This window comes from Syngnathoides biaculeatus, chromosome 7 (assembly GCF_019802595.1).
Source record: "Syngnathoides biaculeatus isolate LvHL_M chromosome 7, ASM1980259v1, whole genome shotgun sequence".
Classification (NCBI taxonomy): Eukaryota; Metazoa; Chordata; class Actinopteri; order Syngnathiformes; family Syngnathidae; genus Syngnathoides; species Syngnathoides biaculeatus.
The window spans coordinates 23,867,749-23,884,938 of NC_084646.1; the positions used below are offsets into that span (position 1 = coordinate 23,867,749).

General features: G+C 38.8%; 1 protein-coding gene across 4 annotated transcripts in view; it reads left to right on the forward strand.

Moving 5' to 3' along the window:
- jak1 (Janus kinase 1) overlaps window positions 1-17,190 on the forward strand; it is a 57,270-nt gene that overhangs the window by 12,218 nt on the left and 27,862 nt on the right. For all 4 annotated transcript variants that reach the window (XR_009795676.1, XM_061824491.1, XM_061824490.1 and 1 more), the window contains 6 exons: window positions 6,406-6,617; window positions 7,546-7,669; window positions 9,606-9,759; window positions 10,642-10,805; window positions 13,411-13,679; window positions 16,294-16,409. Coding sequence is in view for 3 of the 4 variants with exons in the window: in XM_061824491.1 (XP_061680475.1) it covers window positions 6,413-6,617; window positions 7,546-7,669; window positions 9,606-9,759; window positions 10,642-10,805; window positions 13,411-13,679; window positions 16,294-16,409 (1,032 nt within the window). In the remaining variant the exon portion in view is untranslated. The remainder of the gene's footprint in view (window positions 1-6,405; window positions 6,618-7,545; window positions 7,670-9,605; window positions 9,760-10,641; window positions 10,806-13,410; window positions 13,680-16,293; window positions 16,410-17,190) is intronic.

Consider the following 17,190-nt stretch of genomic DNA (forward strand, 5'->3'; position numbering starts at 1 on the left):
GTGGGGCTGATGTCACTTTGGTTGGCAACTTATTCCATTTTTTGCATCATAATAGCTGAATGCTGCTTCACCATGTTCTACAACGTTCCTAGAAAATCACAATGTCCCATCACTGGTGAGCTGTTTTCAGAACAGCCTGCCAACTATGCATGTGGTTCTGGGGGCTTCCTGGTGCCCATGGGCACCACTTTAGTGACGCCCTCATCTAAACCATTCAAACACTATTATGTGTGACCACGCCCACTTTCCTACTGATGCTTGCCGTTCCATCTTAACCCTTTCTGGGTTGGGGTTGCAAATTTGCAATGGGTTTAATATAATTGAACGTTTTAAGTCCAGAGTATCATTTTCTGAAAGTATCAGATTTTTCTCTCTGCAAAATTTTATTTGGTCCAGAGAGGGTTAATATAAACATAAATGTTTCAAATAATTAAACCAATTTTAATGTCACTCATAGACAACCCAAGGAAATATAAAATGCAGTTTTCAAATGATAATTCAATTTATTAATGCACAAAAACGTTTCAAGACCCTCTGTGGAAAAAAATAATTAACTCACAAAGTCATTGTGACTAACCACAAATTTGGGAAAGGTGAGTTCAATTTCACAAGCCATACTCAAACCTGATTACCACCATACGCAGTCACTCACATTTGACGAGTGCTCGCGCACCTTCGTGCCTGCCAATCTGCACAGTCAAGCACGAGAAATCACGCGCGTAAAATTTGTTACATGTAGAAAAAAACATATTGAAAGACGTCGCTTATTTTGTGTAGTCTTGACATCAATCTACGTGTTTATTTCATAGACGTTAACTAAACAAGCTTGCTCCAAATCAACCAGTGTTCATCGGGAAACAGGAAATGCAAGTTAACTGTACTGAGCTTGTACGGAAGTTAGTCCAAAAGTGCATGTTCAGAGCTGCTTCACGTAGTGCAACCGCATATACGTCGAAAGTCATCAACATAATGAGCCATGTCAAAGGAAATTCAGTTACATCAGGGGTGCTCATTTCATCAATTGACCCCTCCGTACAGGGCACTTAACCACGCCTCCTGAAGTGACTTCACGCCACGTGCGCTGACGTAAGACAAACAGTAAAAATGGCAAATACAATACATTCTGAACTGAGACAGACTCCATGCTTCTGATTTCATTCAAATCAACGATATATTATAGATTCGAAATACAATACATTCTTAACTGAGAGAGATGCCATGCTTCTGATTTCATTCAATCATTCACACGTAGCAATGTTATGCTAGCGGAGAACGTCTCATTCATTTATACGAGACGTGTATTAAAAATCAAATTTAGGGCATATCTTTGTGCAAACACAGTCTGGTTAAGCTTCGGCCGCGAGCCAGCAAGAAATCAATACGTTTGTGCAGTCCGATCATCGCTAAATATCGCTCAACAAAGAATAAGTGTGTCAATCGTTCACACGTAGCGGTGTTATGCTAGCGGAGAACGTCTCATTCATTTATACGAGACGTGTATTAAAAATCAAATTTAGGGCATATCTTCGTGCAAACACAGTCTGGTTAAGCTTCGGCCGCGAGCCAGCAAGAAATCAATACGTTTGTGCAGTCCGATCATCGCTAAATATCGCTCAACAAAGAATAAGTGTGTCAATCGTTCACACGCAGCATTGTTATGCTAGCGAAGAACTTCGAATTCATTTATACGAGACATGTATTGAAAATCAAATATAGGGCATACCTTCCTGCAAACCTGTGTTCCGGTTGATATTAGATGGATTTAGTTGATGATGCGGTCTTCCACAAAGTTTGATCCATCGAAGGCATTTTTCGTAGTGGGTCTTCGGTTTTGGAAAGGGTACGAATCGAACTCCACCAACTAGCCTTCCAGGATACCTGTCGTCACTATTACAAAGTCCGTGACTACACCTCTTAACCATATTTTTTGTTAAATAACCCAAATACGCGATAAAACGCTAACTAAACCTATACTGGACCATGCAATGTTGTCTGAGAAAATGTCGGGAGCAAAAACGGGCTTTGGTTTATGCAGATCTCTGGCCTCTGATTGGTCAGTGACGCAGATTGCGCAATATCCATGGAGGGGTCAATTGTGAGGCAGTGTGATGGCGTGCCCCACCCCCCCCACCCAAAAAAAAAAAAGACGTTGGACTATCATCCACCTCGTCGCTTGATTCAAGTGTGGCCAGTACGTTGAGGGCACGTACATAAAGGCGCGTTCTAGCAAGGCGGCCTCCTATTTACGGCAGTCCCGCGATGCGTGCTTTCCCCCGCACAACAACACATCACGATTGCCTACAGTAATGTTTGTTACACTGTATCGCTAGCTTGTTGCCACTAATGCCGATTATGTTGAACAAAACTTTCAGCATCTTCATTACATTGCGGGTATAGACTGTTCATGTTTATTCTTTGACAGGCCAGTGCATTTAACTTATCTTCAGATAAAGTTTGTCAGATCAAGAATTTTTATTGATGAAAAATTATAAATACGGTTTTATATCATGTTCTACTAATAATCAGTTGAAATTGGAAATTATCATTTCTGAGTTTGAAATGTTAGTTTTGTATTGATGTATTTGTTTATTTTATTTTTAATTTACAGTTATGTTGTATTAATCCAATAAGGTCTTGAGATTCCATCCCTAATCACACCTGCAACTTTATCTGGGAGCATGACCGACCACACCCGTAGATTTTTCAAATGTGAGTGACTGCATACCTGATGAATCAAGAAATCACTTAAATAGAATATGTCAAAGAATGTAAAGTAGGCTTCAAGAACTCAAGAATCAATGCATCATGTCATGATCCAAAGAATGCCAAAAAAAAGTGATTAAAATCCATCAGTCTGGTAAAGGGTTATGTCTGGACTTTTGTTAAATGGCTGTAAGTAGATGCAGCAATTCATGTATCTACGTTTTGTTTGTTTTGTTTACTTGGTTTTTTTTTTTTTTTTGGTGTGCTGCAAAGTTTTTCACTTGTAAAGTTTCTGCCTTTTCTCTAAAAAGGTCCGTATTCACTGCTCTGGTCAATATCATGTGTTCGACCGAGCGACAGCATGTTTACACACAACCATGAGCGTTAGCACTAGCTTGCTGGCCTATATAAGGTTTTGTTGCCTGCTTGCGAGCTGTATCACATTAAAATTACGTGAACATACCTCAAGTACACCTTACACGAATGTCCTCCCCTGTCCTGAGTAGCACTGGAGACCACAAACACACCCCCATTTTCTTCTTATAATACAGTTGGTGCGACCCATTCGTGTTGTCATCCTGACAGTAACGAGTGTATCCGGTCGCATTTGAGTTAAATAGATGAAGCTGCAATGATCATCTAAAACAGGATGCAGTGGTGTCGGAATACAATGTTTTATTGCTGTAGTCTGACAGTGCAATCGTGAAAGAGCAAATTTATCTTGTAGTCTGATCTGAGCATTACGTGCTGCCTCAGTCGCGTTCTCTCGCCCATGCCACTGCCATTTATTTTTTTAATAACCTTAATGGCCGTTCGATAGTTACAGTACTCCATCAAATGACCCAGAAAAGAATATAAATATCTCAACCTAAAAATAAACACGCTTTTGGATTCAGATATACTGTGCATAACAGCAACGCGGAGTAAATCACAGCCGGTCAATGATCGGATCGGTGATCGAAGAAGAGAATGTCTCACAATTGAGTGAAGTGATCGAGGCTATATTACCCCATCGTTTCAAGCCATATTTAGATGATATGCGGATCACTTCTAACTAACAACAGACTCCCTGACAGTATGTAGCATACTCAGGAGGGCCCGTGGGGGGGGGGCTCCTTTCTCCTCCTGCACCCGGCCAAAACACCTCCCCGGCCGATCCACCTCCGCGGCGGCAATGACCGACAGCGACTGCGATGAACAACACCGGCGGCATCCCCCGCAAACTTTTTTTTTTTTCTTTTTTAAATAGCTGCATACACAACTACTTGTCATTTGGAACCCACACAGCTCGGGTCCTTATCACCTGTGCAATCCATTTTTCATGACGAACAGGATCTTTTGGAAACGTGTGAAGAGTGAATCTTTGGAAGTAAATATGTGCCACCAGGATTTGCATTAAAAATGCCACTGAAAATTTTATGTTGTAAAAATTCGGCATCTAAAAAAATTCTAGTCTGTCTGAAATTCACCGTTGGTGTTGGGTTCTGACTTGAAGTAAGCCTGCCTTCTTAACCCAGCTAATCCAGTTACACTTTCTTAGTACGTGACATCACGTGACTAAGAAAGTATAACTGGATTGGCTGGGTGTTGTGTTCCCACCTAAAGTAACCCTGCCTTCCTAACACTGAATTTAGACAGTGAATTTCAGACAGCGATTTGAAGCCAGTTGAATCTCAGGAGACTGAAAATATTGCGTTTTAATTTTAAAGGTGGAATTTTTTTATATGGTGAATTTGTTAACATTGAAAAGTTAAATTGAAATACAACTATTCAAAATGTGATCACTTTGAAATAATGTGAATTTTACAACATAAAATTTTCAGTGGCATTTTTAATTCAAATCCTGGTGGCACATATTTACTTCCATATGAATCCATCCTCCCGAGTGTTCGAGAAATATACAGCAATACAACGAGACGGCATTTTGGCGAACATGCAGGAAAAAAAAACGCTACTTTCCCACCAGTAAAACTGATATAAACACACGAAGCCGCCAGTGTGGGCATCTGGAAATAAACGTCACTTCCTGCATCTTCTCCAAAACGAATGTTTCGAGAGGATCTTCATGGCGGGAGAGACAAAAATCCAAATATGACATCATCATGACGTGTGGTGAAAAACGGATTGGTCCATTCCGGCTGCCTTTTTTTTTTTTTCTTTTTTAAATAGCTGCATACACAACTACTTGTCATTTGGAACCCACACAGCTCGGGTCCTTTCACCTGTGCAATCCATTTTTCATGACGAACAGGATCTTTTGGAAACGTGTGAAGAGTGAATCTTTGGAAGTAAATATGTGCCACCAGGATTTGCATTAAAAATGCCACTGAAAATTTTATGTTGTAAAAATTCGGCATCTAAAAAAATTCTAGTCTGTCTGAAATTCACCGTTGGTGTTGGGTTCTGACTTGAAGTAAGCCTGCCTTCTTAACCCAGCTAATCCAGTTACACTTTCTTAGTACGTGACATCACGTGACTAAGAAAGTATAACTGGATTGGCTGGGTGTTGTGTTCCCACCTAAAGTAACCCTGCCTTCCTAACACTGAATTTAGACAGTGAATTTCACACAGCGATTTGAAGCCAGTTGAATCTCAGGAGACTGAAAATATTGCGTTTTAATTTTAAAGGTGGAATTTTTTTATATGGTGAATTTGTTAACATTGAAAAGTTAAATTGAAATACAACTATTCAAAATGTGATCACTTTGAAATAATGTGAATTTTACAACATAAAATTTTCAGTGGCATTTTTAATTCAAATCCTGGTGGCACATATTTACTTCCATATGAATCCATCCTCCCGAGTGTTCGAGAAATATACAGCAATACAACGAGACGGCATTTTGGCGAACATGCAGGAAAAAAAAAACGCTACTTTCCCACCAGTAAAACTGATATAAACACACGAAGCCGCCAGTGTGGGCATCTGGAAATAAACGTCACTTCCTGCATCTTCTCCAAAACGAATGTTTCGAGAGGATCTTCATGGCGGGAGAGACAAAAATCCAAATATGACATCATCATGACGTGTGGTGAAAAACGGATTGGTCCATTCCGGCTGCCTTTTTTTTTTTTTTTCATAAAAAACGATAAAAATCATACTTTGTGTCAGGGGCACTTTAAGTAAAAGAGTGGATCAGTTGGCAAGAATTTTCCTGTGTTATGTTCAAAAGACTGTAGTCCCATGACCTGATTAAAAATGCTGGGTTGCATCAGCAAGGACATCCGGCTTTGCCCAACAAATTGTGTGAATGGCTTGTCGTGATGACTCCTAATGTAACAAGTCAAAATTCATAATCAAAAGACAGTCGAGGTTGTTACCCACTTGTCCAAAGTCAGCCATCTGTGACCCAAATGAACAATCTTTTGAAATAGTTGTCCAGTCATCCTTACACATCCTCTGAATGAAACCCTGAATTACTGATGAATATCTACTGTACTGAGCAGCCATCACACAAATGCGTGGATCATTTTCATACGCTGCACTAAGTTCTATTTCTGGTTCTCTGGTCATCATCAAAGTTGCCTCTTTGCCATCACTGGCACAAAGTCCAAATTGTATCACCTAATTTTTTCAATTTAGATTTTTTTTCCCCCACTGTTCATTCACTGGTGTGTACAAACTTTTTTTGAAAATAGGTTCTGGATACTATATGTTTTGTCCCATAGTAATTTAATGTATATTCTCATGCCCTAATCTAGTTTTTGAATGTCACATCATTGGCTGATGGAGTTGAGCAGGCTACTCTGTGGAAAAATGAAGCGATCCAACAGGAGGACCCAACTCCCCTCTTCTCCGTCTTCCTCTTGGGGCTTGGAGATCCACTTTTATTTACCAGATGTACATCAGCTGGAGTTCTTCAAAGGTTGCTACACTTCAGAGGATCTCTGTGTGGAGGCTGCCAAGAAATGCTGTAAGTGACTATTGTTGTACTTACAATAATAAGACCCTGTTCCTCTGATTTGGTTTTAGCCATCCTTTCTCAGCCATTATCAAAGAGATGTTGGGTGGTGTATGGCAAGTTGGTACACTCATCTTTAAATGTAGTGTATGTGAATAGTGAGACAAATTCCTTTATTTTGGTTGTACAATAAAAATATGTGGGTTTCACATTAAAATACATGTAGAAGTAGATCAACATTTTAGCCTTATTTTCAAGGTAGTATATTTGCATCTGGATCTGAAACACAAGTTTGAAGATGCACTCTGCGCCAAGTCTTTTAATGAACTTGCCAAGGTGCACATACGTGATTTCAATATCAATGAAAATAATTTTCATTTTTTTTCCCCCCGATTCTAACTTAATTTATTCAGAGTAGTTTGTCTACATACATTTGGTCTGTTATAGCAAGCCCAGGTAAAATTCTGACCTAGGGACAATTTAGAGTCTTTAAGTAACCTACGTATGTTTTTGGTGGGAGGAATGATGGTGCGGGTGGAACCCAGAGTCCCTGGCAAAAACCCACGCTAGGACGGGAAGAACATACAAACGCCACACGAGGGCCTGTATTTGGATCCATGACCTCAATGTGCGGGCAGCATGGTGGACGATTGGTTAGCACATCTGGCTCACAATTCTGAGGAATGCATACAATTCCAGGCTGGGGACACAGTGACAACATTCGCTCAGATCGGGATATGAACCGGCAACCTAGTTGCAGGGCTTACTCATATCGCCCACACCACGTCTCCCAGTCTAGTTAAGCAAATGATAAATTGGAAGCAAAAACATTCAGAATTTTGTTGAGTCAAAATGGGAATACATGAATGAAAATGTTCCATATGGGATGGATTTGACAACACGTATGATTTTGTTTTCCCATTTCTCTCCCTTTCATCAGCAATTTCTCCTTTGTGCCATAACCTCTTTGGCCTGTACAATGAGGTGACTGGCATGTGGTGCCCACCCAACTATGAGTTCAAGATCACAGATGAGACCAGTATTAAGTTACATTACCGCATGAGGTGAGATTGAGCTCCGTTCATTGGAATGTATTTGAGGTCAATATTTATTCAGTGGAACCTCAGGTCATGAATTTAATTCGTTCATTGACCCCTTTTGGAACCCAAAACGTTGTTAAACTGGGGTAATGTTTCCCATTGAAATGAATAGAAATGCAATTAATCCATTCCAGCCCCAAAATGAAGTTATATCGGTATTTAAAAAAAAAAAAATCAGTTTGGGGTTATAAATTAATGTAGTGCAATATAGAAATAAGTGAATACAGTGTTATAAAGAAATGAAAAAGTAGGCTATATACAATCTGGTTTTGAGGGCAGATCAACGAACAGTGAGTTTAAAGAGAAAAAATCACTAATTCGATCACCAGATAGAGCATAGTGTCTATTTAAATGACTTGTTCATTTACTCTATATACTTGTGTACTGTATCCTGAGTATCCGGAAAAGTATTCTCTAGCATTTTACACAAAAGGTAAAACTTGAATGACCTCTATGGGGCTTTCAAGGATTGGCCACTGACATCAGTTTAAGTTTTCAGCCACATCAAACTGACTCTAATGAAATCACTTTATTGTAATTAAATTACTTTACACACACCAGACATTTTGAGCATGATTTGAAAGAACACCATCATACAACTTTTAATGCTTACGAAGCTTCTAGAACGTTTTGTTGCCTGCTTGCGAGCTGTATCATGACGGTGACACGGAGAAGATTTCTTTTATGGAGCACCAACTGATTGACCGATTGATAAATTATGACATTAAAGCCAATCAGGCATAAAATGGTAGCTATCGGCCAATACCAATCAAGCCGATGAGATTGATGTAAAATCTATTAAAAAACACACAAAATCAATATGATCACAGTTGATTGATAATTAACTTTAACTAAGGAGGAAAAGTGGAGGAGGACTCCAGCTCCCCATTAGAGAACAGCTTTCTTCCTTAATAACATGGGGAAATTCAGATTCAGGTGTTTTTTTTTTTTTTTTTTTTTTTTGGTCTGTTAATTTTGTAATTCATTGGTTGATTTTTTTTTTTTTTTTTTTCACAACAAATTAGTCAGGGAAAAGTTGTCTTTTCTGTTCAAGAAAAAAAAAAACATTTCTGAGAAGGGGACATCATGTTGTCATTTAAAGGCTGAATTACCTAGTTTACTTGGTTACCCAATTTGCCATGCATTTCTTTTAATCAATTTGATAATTTTATGATTGTCATCTTTCAAATTTTGTGCATTGATTAGCATAGGCTTTGGCATTGCTGCAACAGAAACCCTCATGAAAATCAGTTGCGAAATGACAGACATTTGTTACAGAGCACTGGCATATTAGGCACAATGTACATATATATTTCTTTTTTACTCTTTAGTGTATTATAGCACCACAAGTCTGAGAGGAATGCAAGGTATGTTGCATTCAAAAAGAATGAATACATTATTGAAAGATATGTTGTATGTATATATATATATATATATATATATATATATATATATATATATGACAACAATTTTGTTTCATCCAGGCATCCTTGCCTGCAGCAGCTAATTATACTGCAGTGGGGGCATGTCCTGCTTATAACGCAAGTGGCATTCCTATCAATACAATAGGGTGATGCAGGGATTACATGTTGTCTGTTTGGGTCATCACAAAAAAGTCCCACACTATAGAGCCGTCACATAGTTACAGTACTGCATCACATCGGTACATGTTGGCGATTATAGAGTAAATGTCTTTTGCGGAGCTCATCAATTACGTCAGTGATCGGATTGGCGAATTATGACATTGAAATAAAGTAAAAATAATATATATAAATAAATAATAATTTCAATGCTATTTATCGGTCAATACCAATCAAGCCGATCCAGTCGTCATGATGTCTACTTTTAATGGACTTTTGCATTAAGTATTTGCCTTTAATAGTTTTACTTTGCCTGTCAGGTTTTATTTCAGGAATTGGCATGGCACCAATGAAGGGGAGTCTCCAGTTTGGAGGCATTGCATCAGTAAAATTAAAGGAGGCCTGAGCCAGCAGAAAACACCCGAAGGAACACCACTCTTGGACGCCGCCTCGCTAGACTACCTTTTTTATCAGGTATTTTATGTGTTCATGTTCTTGTGGGAGGTGATGTAAAGGGGTGCTCAATGCGTCGATCGATTGCGAGGCAGTTTCGGTCAATCACAATGGCTTTCCGAGAAAAATAGACATCAGCCATATATTTTTTTTAAACTTTACTCACCGCGCATGTGCAAACAACGACAGTATAGTTCCGCGGCTCTGAAAAGCCATGGCTGATGTGTGGAAGGACATCAGAGATTGTGTTTCTCACTGCAGTTGGACGAATCCACTGACGTGAGTGACACAGCCCAGGTGTGCATTTTCATTCGTATAGTGTTTAGTGATCATCAACATGATCTCAGATAGTTACAAAAAAATGTTTAAAGTTAATTATGTTGTATAATATTCGCTCATGCGGTTATGCAAGGCACACAAGCATACATTTACAAAGAATCCTCAAGATACTTTAAAATAAATATGTTTTGCATTTTTTTTACAAGGTTATTTCATTTCATCATTGGTCACTCTAGAAAAAAAAACATAAAAAACATCACCCCCCCTCAATCCCCCACTCACACTTCATGCAGAGTTCTGAGTATATTTTGAACATTTGAACAAAAACATTGAACATCTTGAACCACTACTAAACATTTTGTACATCTAGTACTTAGTAGTAATAAGAGTCTGAGGCTACAAAAGATTTGTTGTCTTAGCAATGTGCCCTAGTGAAGATAAGTGGCACAAAGAATGGATGGATGTAAATGATCCTGATTAGTACACCGCCGGGCACCATTAGCAACAAAGATCTCCAGGAATTGTTATACCATAGCAAAGCTAGAACCTCCAGATGGCTGAGTGACTTTCGGTCAAATGTTAAACCAGTACAAATTGATGGCTGATTTTGTCTTTGTCTTCTAGGGTCAGCACGATTTTCACACGGGTTTGGTACCCCTTCGAACATGCCTGTCTGAGGCAGAGCAGCATGAGATTGAAAATGAGTGCCTGGGAATGGCTGTACTAGCCATTACCCACTATGCCATGAGCACTGGTGTACCCCTGTCCACTGCTTCTCAAGAACTCAAGTAAGAGATCCACTTACATCCATGAATGCCTTCAAATAATTGATTTTCCCAATCTTTCATTTTCTATACTGCAATTTCTGTTGAACTCTTTGAAGAGCTATTGCTGATGACATTAATTGGAATTGTATGGAGAACGAGGACAGTATGAATCTGAAAATGACAAAAAAATGTAATTATAATGCTAATATAATCAGAACTGATTAAATGTTAAGAATCTAAAATTTGGTATGCTTCACTTTAGCATCTGTGCACATATAGCATAATGGCAACCAGAAATGCAAAAAAATATGAGGGTAGAAGGATTTAAAATTTTGGTCTATAGTCAGGTACTATTTCATCTCTGAAGAAATATAACTTTGAAGAGCTAACCAGTTACAGACCAGTGTCCAATATGTCCTTGATTTTTTTTTTTTTTCAGTAAAATGTTTGAGAAAATTATTCATGAATTAAAGAATTTTATGATGACTAAAAGACTGCACAAAACTTTTCAGTCAGGATTTTAAACAAATCACAGTACTGAGACAGCATTGTTTAATAACAATAACTTAGTGAAAACTGGACTTTCTGACTGAAAAGACAGTCAGTCTGCTTGTTTTTCTCATTGGTTCTCTCTCTCTCTCTGTCTCTCTCAAAACAGAGTAGCGCTAATGCACACTTTTATCGACATTTGCGTTGATTTATGTAATGCTCTCCTTTCTGGTCACCCCAAAAATAACAAAAGATATTAATTATACCTAGCAACTATTGCAGAATTCTGCACCTGGTCTGCTGATAAAGACCAGGGTTGATTTTAAGGCACTTTTTATTAGTTTTTAAAAACACTTGCTAGTCTTACCCCCTGTAATATAGAAGCACTTTTATCAAATCAACCTTCGAGGACCCTAAGGGCGTCCGGTACTGTCCTTTTCGTACTACCCGGAGTCAATTCTAAGACCCGTGGCTATGTGTCGTTACAAGTCTGCGGCTCTTGTGGTAGAGAGCATTATTTATAGAAGATGTTTCAATTGATTGAGTCGTTTGTTTTGTATCTAATACAGTATTTATCAATAGTTTGATACAACATTTTACGTGCCTTTAGGTTACTATAATTTCATATGTACAATAAACCCTCCAATGTGAAGTAATATTACATATATTTTGGACATTAATTGAAAAAAAAATTGAAAATAAAGAAGATTTTTCAAATCCAAGCAAAATCTGGATGTGTGCCAGCTTTCACAGCAGAACGGGGAAGAAACATCCTTGACTCTGCCCCTGACGTCGCTGGTGCTTAGCATTACAGACCATTCGTTCTAGCTAAGCCAAGATGCCGACGTGTTGTGCAACAAAACTGAGAAAACGCACCCAAATTTCATTGACATTCATTCCGTTGACAGCTAGGATAGGCTCCAGCATTCCTTCGACTATCGTGTAGTTAAGAAAATGGATGGATGGGCATATATATATGTGTATATATATATACATATACATATATATATATATATATATATATTATATATATATATATATATATATATATATATATATATGTGTGTGTGTGTGAGCACACAACATTTCTTGGATATTAATTACGGCGATGCACGCATGCAAACCCCCTGCCACCCTCTCCCGCCATCCCCGCCGCCGGTCGAACGCGAGAAGCTGAGTGCTTGAAAAGTACAACTTGGGGAAGGAAAAAAAAAAAAAGTCTGGCCACGCATCAAATCTCCACGGTCCATATAATGGGACTGTTATTGTTCGTCGTCAGCACCACGCTCCTCCCAACATGTCGACGTCCGCCTGGGTACATTCTGGCTCAAACACTTGAACATTGTACATTATTTTTGTTTTGTATGCTCAATGGCGGGAATAGTAATAGCACGGAGCATTGACTCACTGTTATACTCTCTTTGTTGGCTCTGAGCACACAACACTTCTTGGTTACTATTTACGGCAATCCACGCATGCAGATTACAGCTGTGGCTGTAAATAATGTTGAATATTTGGATCGGTCTTCGGACGGGAATGACAAGTGAGCTCCAGCTAAGGTACAAATCTGTATGGAAGTATTCCTCCCGGCTTCCCGATCAACCGATATTGCTATTTATTCATCAGATAAGGATAAATCTGAAAAATCAGCGCTGGGCATAATGGTGTCCCATGTAATCGAGCCTTTGGTCCGGCGCCGTATACGTCACATCCGCGCACGTAGGTCACGTGACTCGCCAAAATAGCGGTGCCCATGAAAATTCGCAATTGCTTATAAACATCTTCTCAAAACACCATTAAATGAGAGAGGATTAACATCACATTTTCAAGATACAGTTCATATGACATGACCTATTGGATACATTCTTAATCCAAACCACCGCAATTCCCCTTTTAAATTGGGAAACTGCAAAAATATATGAATTTGAGAATGTAGCCAATGCTTTTCCACAGCACTGTAGATAGATTTGTTACTTTTGTTGACTTCAAAACAAAGCACATCTTTCAGGATTTACACCTTAAACTACTAATTCATTAATGATACATAATATTTAGGAAAGTTTCAAATGAGGCTTAATACCCATCAGGTACTTAGAAATATCCCTGATTACTTTTTTGTCTGTCTTCATTCCTGCAGCTTTAAGAATTTCATTCCAGAGGCGCTGAACGCCAACATAAAGCAGCGTAACATTTTGACCCGCATCCGCATCAACAATGTCTTCAAGAAATTCCTCAGTGAGTTCAACCACCGAACCGTCAAGGTCAGCGACATCACTCTGTATGACTTGAAGATAAAGTATCTGGCCACTCTGGAGGGGCTGACCAATGCTCTGGGCTGTGAGTTAATGGAGCCAATTTCCCTCAGTGTAACACAAGATGGAGACGTCATGAATGGAGGACATTCTGGTGAGACTTAACAGTTCATTGTTTTTTTTTCTTGGACACTGCATGTCATAGTATATCTTTGTCCTGGTCTCGGTGTAGCTAGATGAAGTGGCTTAGGAGAGGGAAGTGTAGGCTTCTCTAGTTAAAGTTCGTGTATATTTTTCAATGATTTTTTTTCGAATATTTGTGATGTATTATTGTTTCTATTGTTCCTCAGTAAATGTGAAATAAGAATTGAAATCATCAACACATTCTGTTTTTCTGGCTCAAGGCCTGAAATCCGGCCATTCCAATTTCTCAAACTTATCTAAGTCACTAGCAAAGATCTCTGCCGACCTCTCTGCTCCCGAGCCAGCTCTGTCAACATTACAAACACATGTGCTCTCACATGTGAGTCTTCAAAAAGAAGGCAACCAATCAGAAGAAAGGTGTCTTAAGGGGGCACATCTGATAAACTCTCTTTGGCCCTTGAACCCCCAAAACACATTTTATTATCATTAATCTACAGAATTTTACATCTTTTTTTGTTTTGTTTTTTTAGGCCAATTTATGCATTCTTTGGATAATTCTAACATTGTTAAGACACTTCCTTTTTTTTCTGTAAATAGAGGGACTTTATGGTGGCTAATGGGGCCAGTAGAATTGGATCACACGACCTCTTGTAATGTTCACAGTACTCACACCCAAACAAAGGCTATTTTTGATCACCCTGGAGTTGCTCACAGGCTGACTATTTTCAATTCTGGCTAATCTTCAATTAATTTAAAAAGGAGTGTTCTGTTTTCTTCCACGTCGCTCTGGTTTTGCTTTGCAATTTAAAGTTATGGAGATCTTTTAATCTATCCCATAATTATCTGTACCTCATTTTATATTTTCCACTCTCTGACTCCAAACAATGTTTTAACCCTTTAATCTTCTGAACAGTGCCTCGAAAGAACACTTTTCTCAGTGTATAACATGGTGCTGGCTTCATCTTGGTGGTGTTGTTATTCTCAACACACTGTACAGTACTCTACAACAGTGATTCCCAACCTTTATTCAGCCAAGGCACATATCTTACAATGTTGGTAATACACTAAGACGTCATGGTTTGAAATCATTAATGGCACGGACATTTCCCCTGCTTGAACCAGCACGTCAAGGCCATCTTAAAGGTCAAGGGTCATCCCTTTAAACATTCTAAAATATATAATATAATATATAGTACATAGTGAAATGAAAAATACATATTATTCACTCCAATGTCTACACGAAAAAATAATTAAAAATAAAGTGGAGAGCGCGTTATGTACAAAGTTGCGGAAGTCTCATTCGACATCCAAGTGGTCGCCATATTGGCTGTATTTATGGTCCGTGACGTCACCCCGGACATTCGCTATTGAAAACAAGCTGTGGCTCCTACTATGTGACACGCCCCTTCACAGACGGAAGCTCTTTTCAAAGAAGAGAACGTCTCAAAATCGAGTCAAGTATCAGGATCAATATTATCCTATCATTTCGAGCCATATTTACATTAAATGCGGATCACTTTGAACTAACAACAGATTCCCCGACAGTATGTAGTGTACTCAGCTGTGAGCAATGACAACACCGTAAAGCGGCCTGGCTCGGCACCGTGATAAGCCACCTCAGCGCCGAAGATGAGCCACCCCAGCCGAAGCTGTGACCGGCGGACACGGCGCCAAAGCTGTGACTGGTGGATGCGGTGCCGAATCACATACCAAAAACATGCAACATTGATTGGACACTCCAAATTGCCCCTAGGCGTGATTATGAGTGCAGCAGTTTGTATCAATGTGCCCTGCGATTGGCTGGCAACCAGTTCAGGGTGCACCCTGCCTCCTACCTGTTGACAGCTGGGATTGGCTCCAGCACTCCCGCGACCCTTGTGAGGACAAGGGGCTAAGAAAATGGACAGATAGATGTTTTTATTGCATCAACCTTTTAATTGCAGACACAGGTATAGCCTGAATCAGAGGAAATGAAATTTCGACGTGCCTTTGTTAGAAATATGCCAATGGATTAAATCACCTTTACCAATTCTATTTTCAACCTTATTTTTTTTTTCTTTTAAAAGCATGTCTATGAATTTTGATCTCACTGATCTCACACAGGTGCATCTGCTTCAGGATAATACATGGAGTGGAGGTGGACTTTTTTGCTGTAATAAAAACAGTGAAAAATAATAAATCTTTAGGTCATAAATTATCGATTACAATTATAATTTAGTGATTATGTTGTTCAATTGAACAGTATGTAGTAATATTTTTATCCCATCACAAAACTGCAATATGTGACCCATGCTAGTGTTCTTAACATTTTGAAATTATGGAAAATTTTTTTTCAGGAAGTGAATTTCAAGAAGTTGGTAGCTCTATTTTTTTAGGAAACGTCAGTGTAATCAGTTAGAACCAATATACAAAAGTCACTATAAATACCTCATTGTAATACTCTGATTTCAGACTTGATGCGCAGGATACATTTGATTCTGCAATTTTGATAGTGATGGAGAACAAACTGTAAATCAACTGTCACTAACCTGCGTCATTAAATATTTAAATAAATGTAAACCATACAAGTAATTTCTTAGTTTTACGTGCTTTAAACTAAGCTTTAGTTATGTCTGTGTTTACAGGTTACTACAACCAGATCCAAGGACAGAGCCAAAAACAGAGCATGGACACTTGGCATGATGTGCAAGTATGTGTGTCTGGTACAACAGGCATTTCCTGGAGGAAGAAGCCACCCACAGTAAGTGAAACTCTTATCATAAGGACCTTACGTCCTTGTAGAATAAGTAACCAGGAGGAGGAGGAGTTTCTTTCAGCTTGTCCTTTTCGGGGTCGCCACAGCGTGCCATCTCAGATGAACACACATTTGTTTGGCACAATTTTTACGCCGGATGCCTTTCCTGACGCAGCCCTTCTCAGGGAGTGGAGGCCCCAATGGGATACGAACCCACAACCCCTGTTTTACCAAACCAATGCTCTAACCACTGAGCCTCCTAGAATAAGTAACCAGGGCTTGACATTAACTTTTTTTGCTCACCAGCCACTTCTGCAAGTGGTTTTCAGGGTTATTAGTCACCATTTTGTTGTTTGATAATTCTATTATGATATTTATTGTCTATTTCTAATGATATGTACTAGCTTTTGAAAAGTTCTATTTTCAGGCACTGGGTATTTGCAAGCAGCTCAAAAGTAAATAATAAAGAAAACAAAAGTGAAAAAAACAAGTTACAATTTATTTTCAATACTCCAAACATACATTTGGTTCTTTGACTTAATACAAGGGACTAAACTGAGTTTCAGGTAACGATGTAGATTGTCTACAGATGGGAATGTAAGTGTGAATGGTTGTTTGTTTGTGTACTCGAGTGTGTGGGCGACGCTAGTGAGCATAAGCAGTACTGCATGCAAAATGAATGATTGAATGAATGTAGCTGCTTTCAAAATGTGCACTGAATCAAATTATAATTTAAATGTTATAATGAGGACATTAACTTGTCAATTTATATGCCCTGTTAAATGCT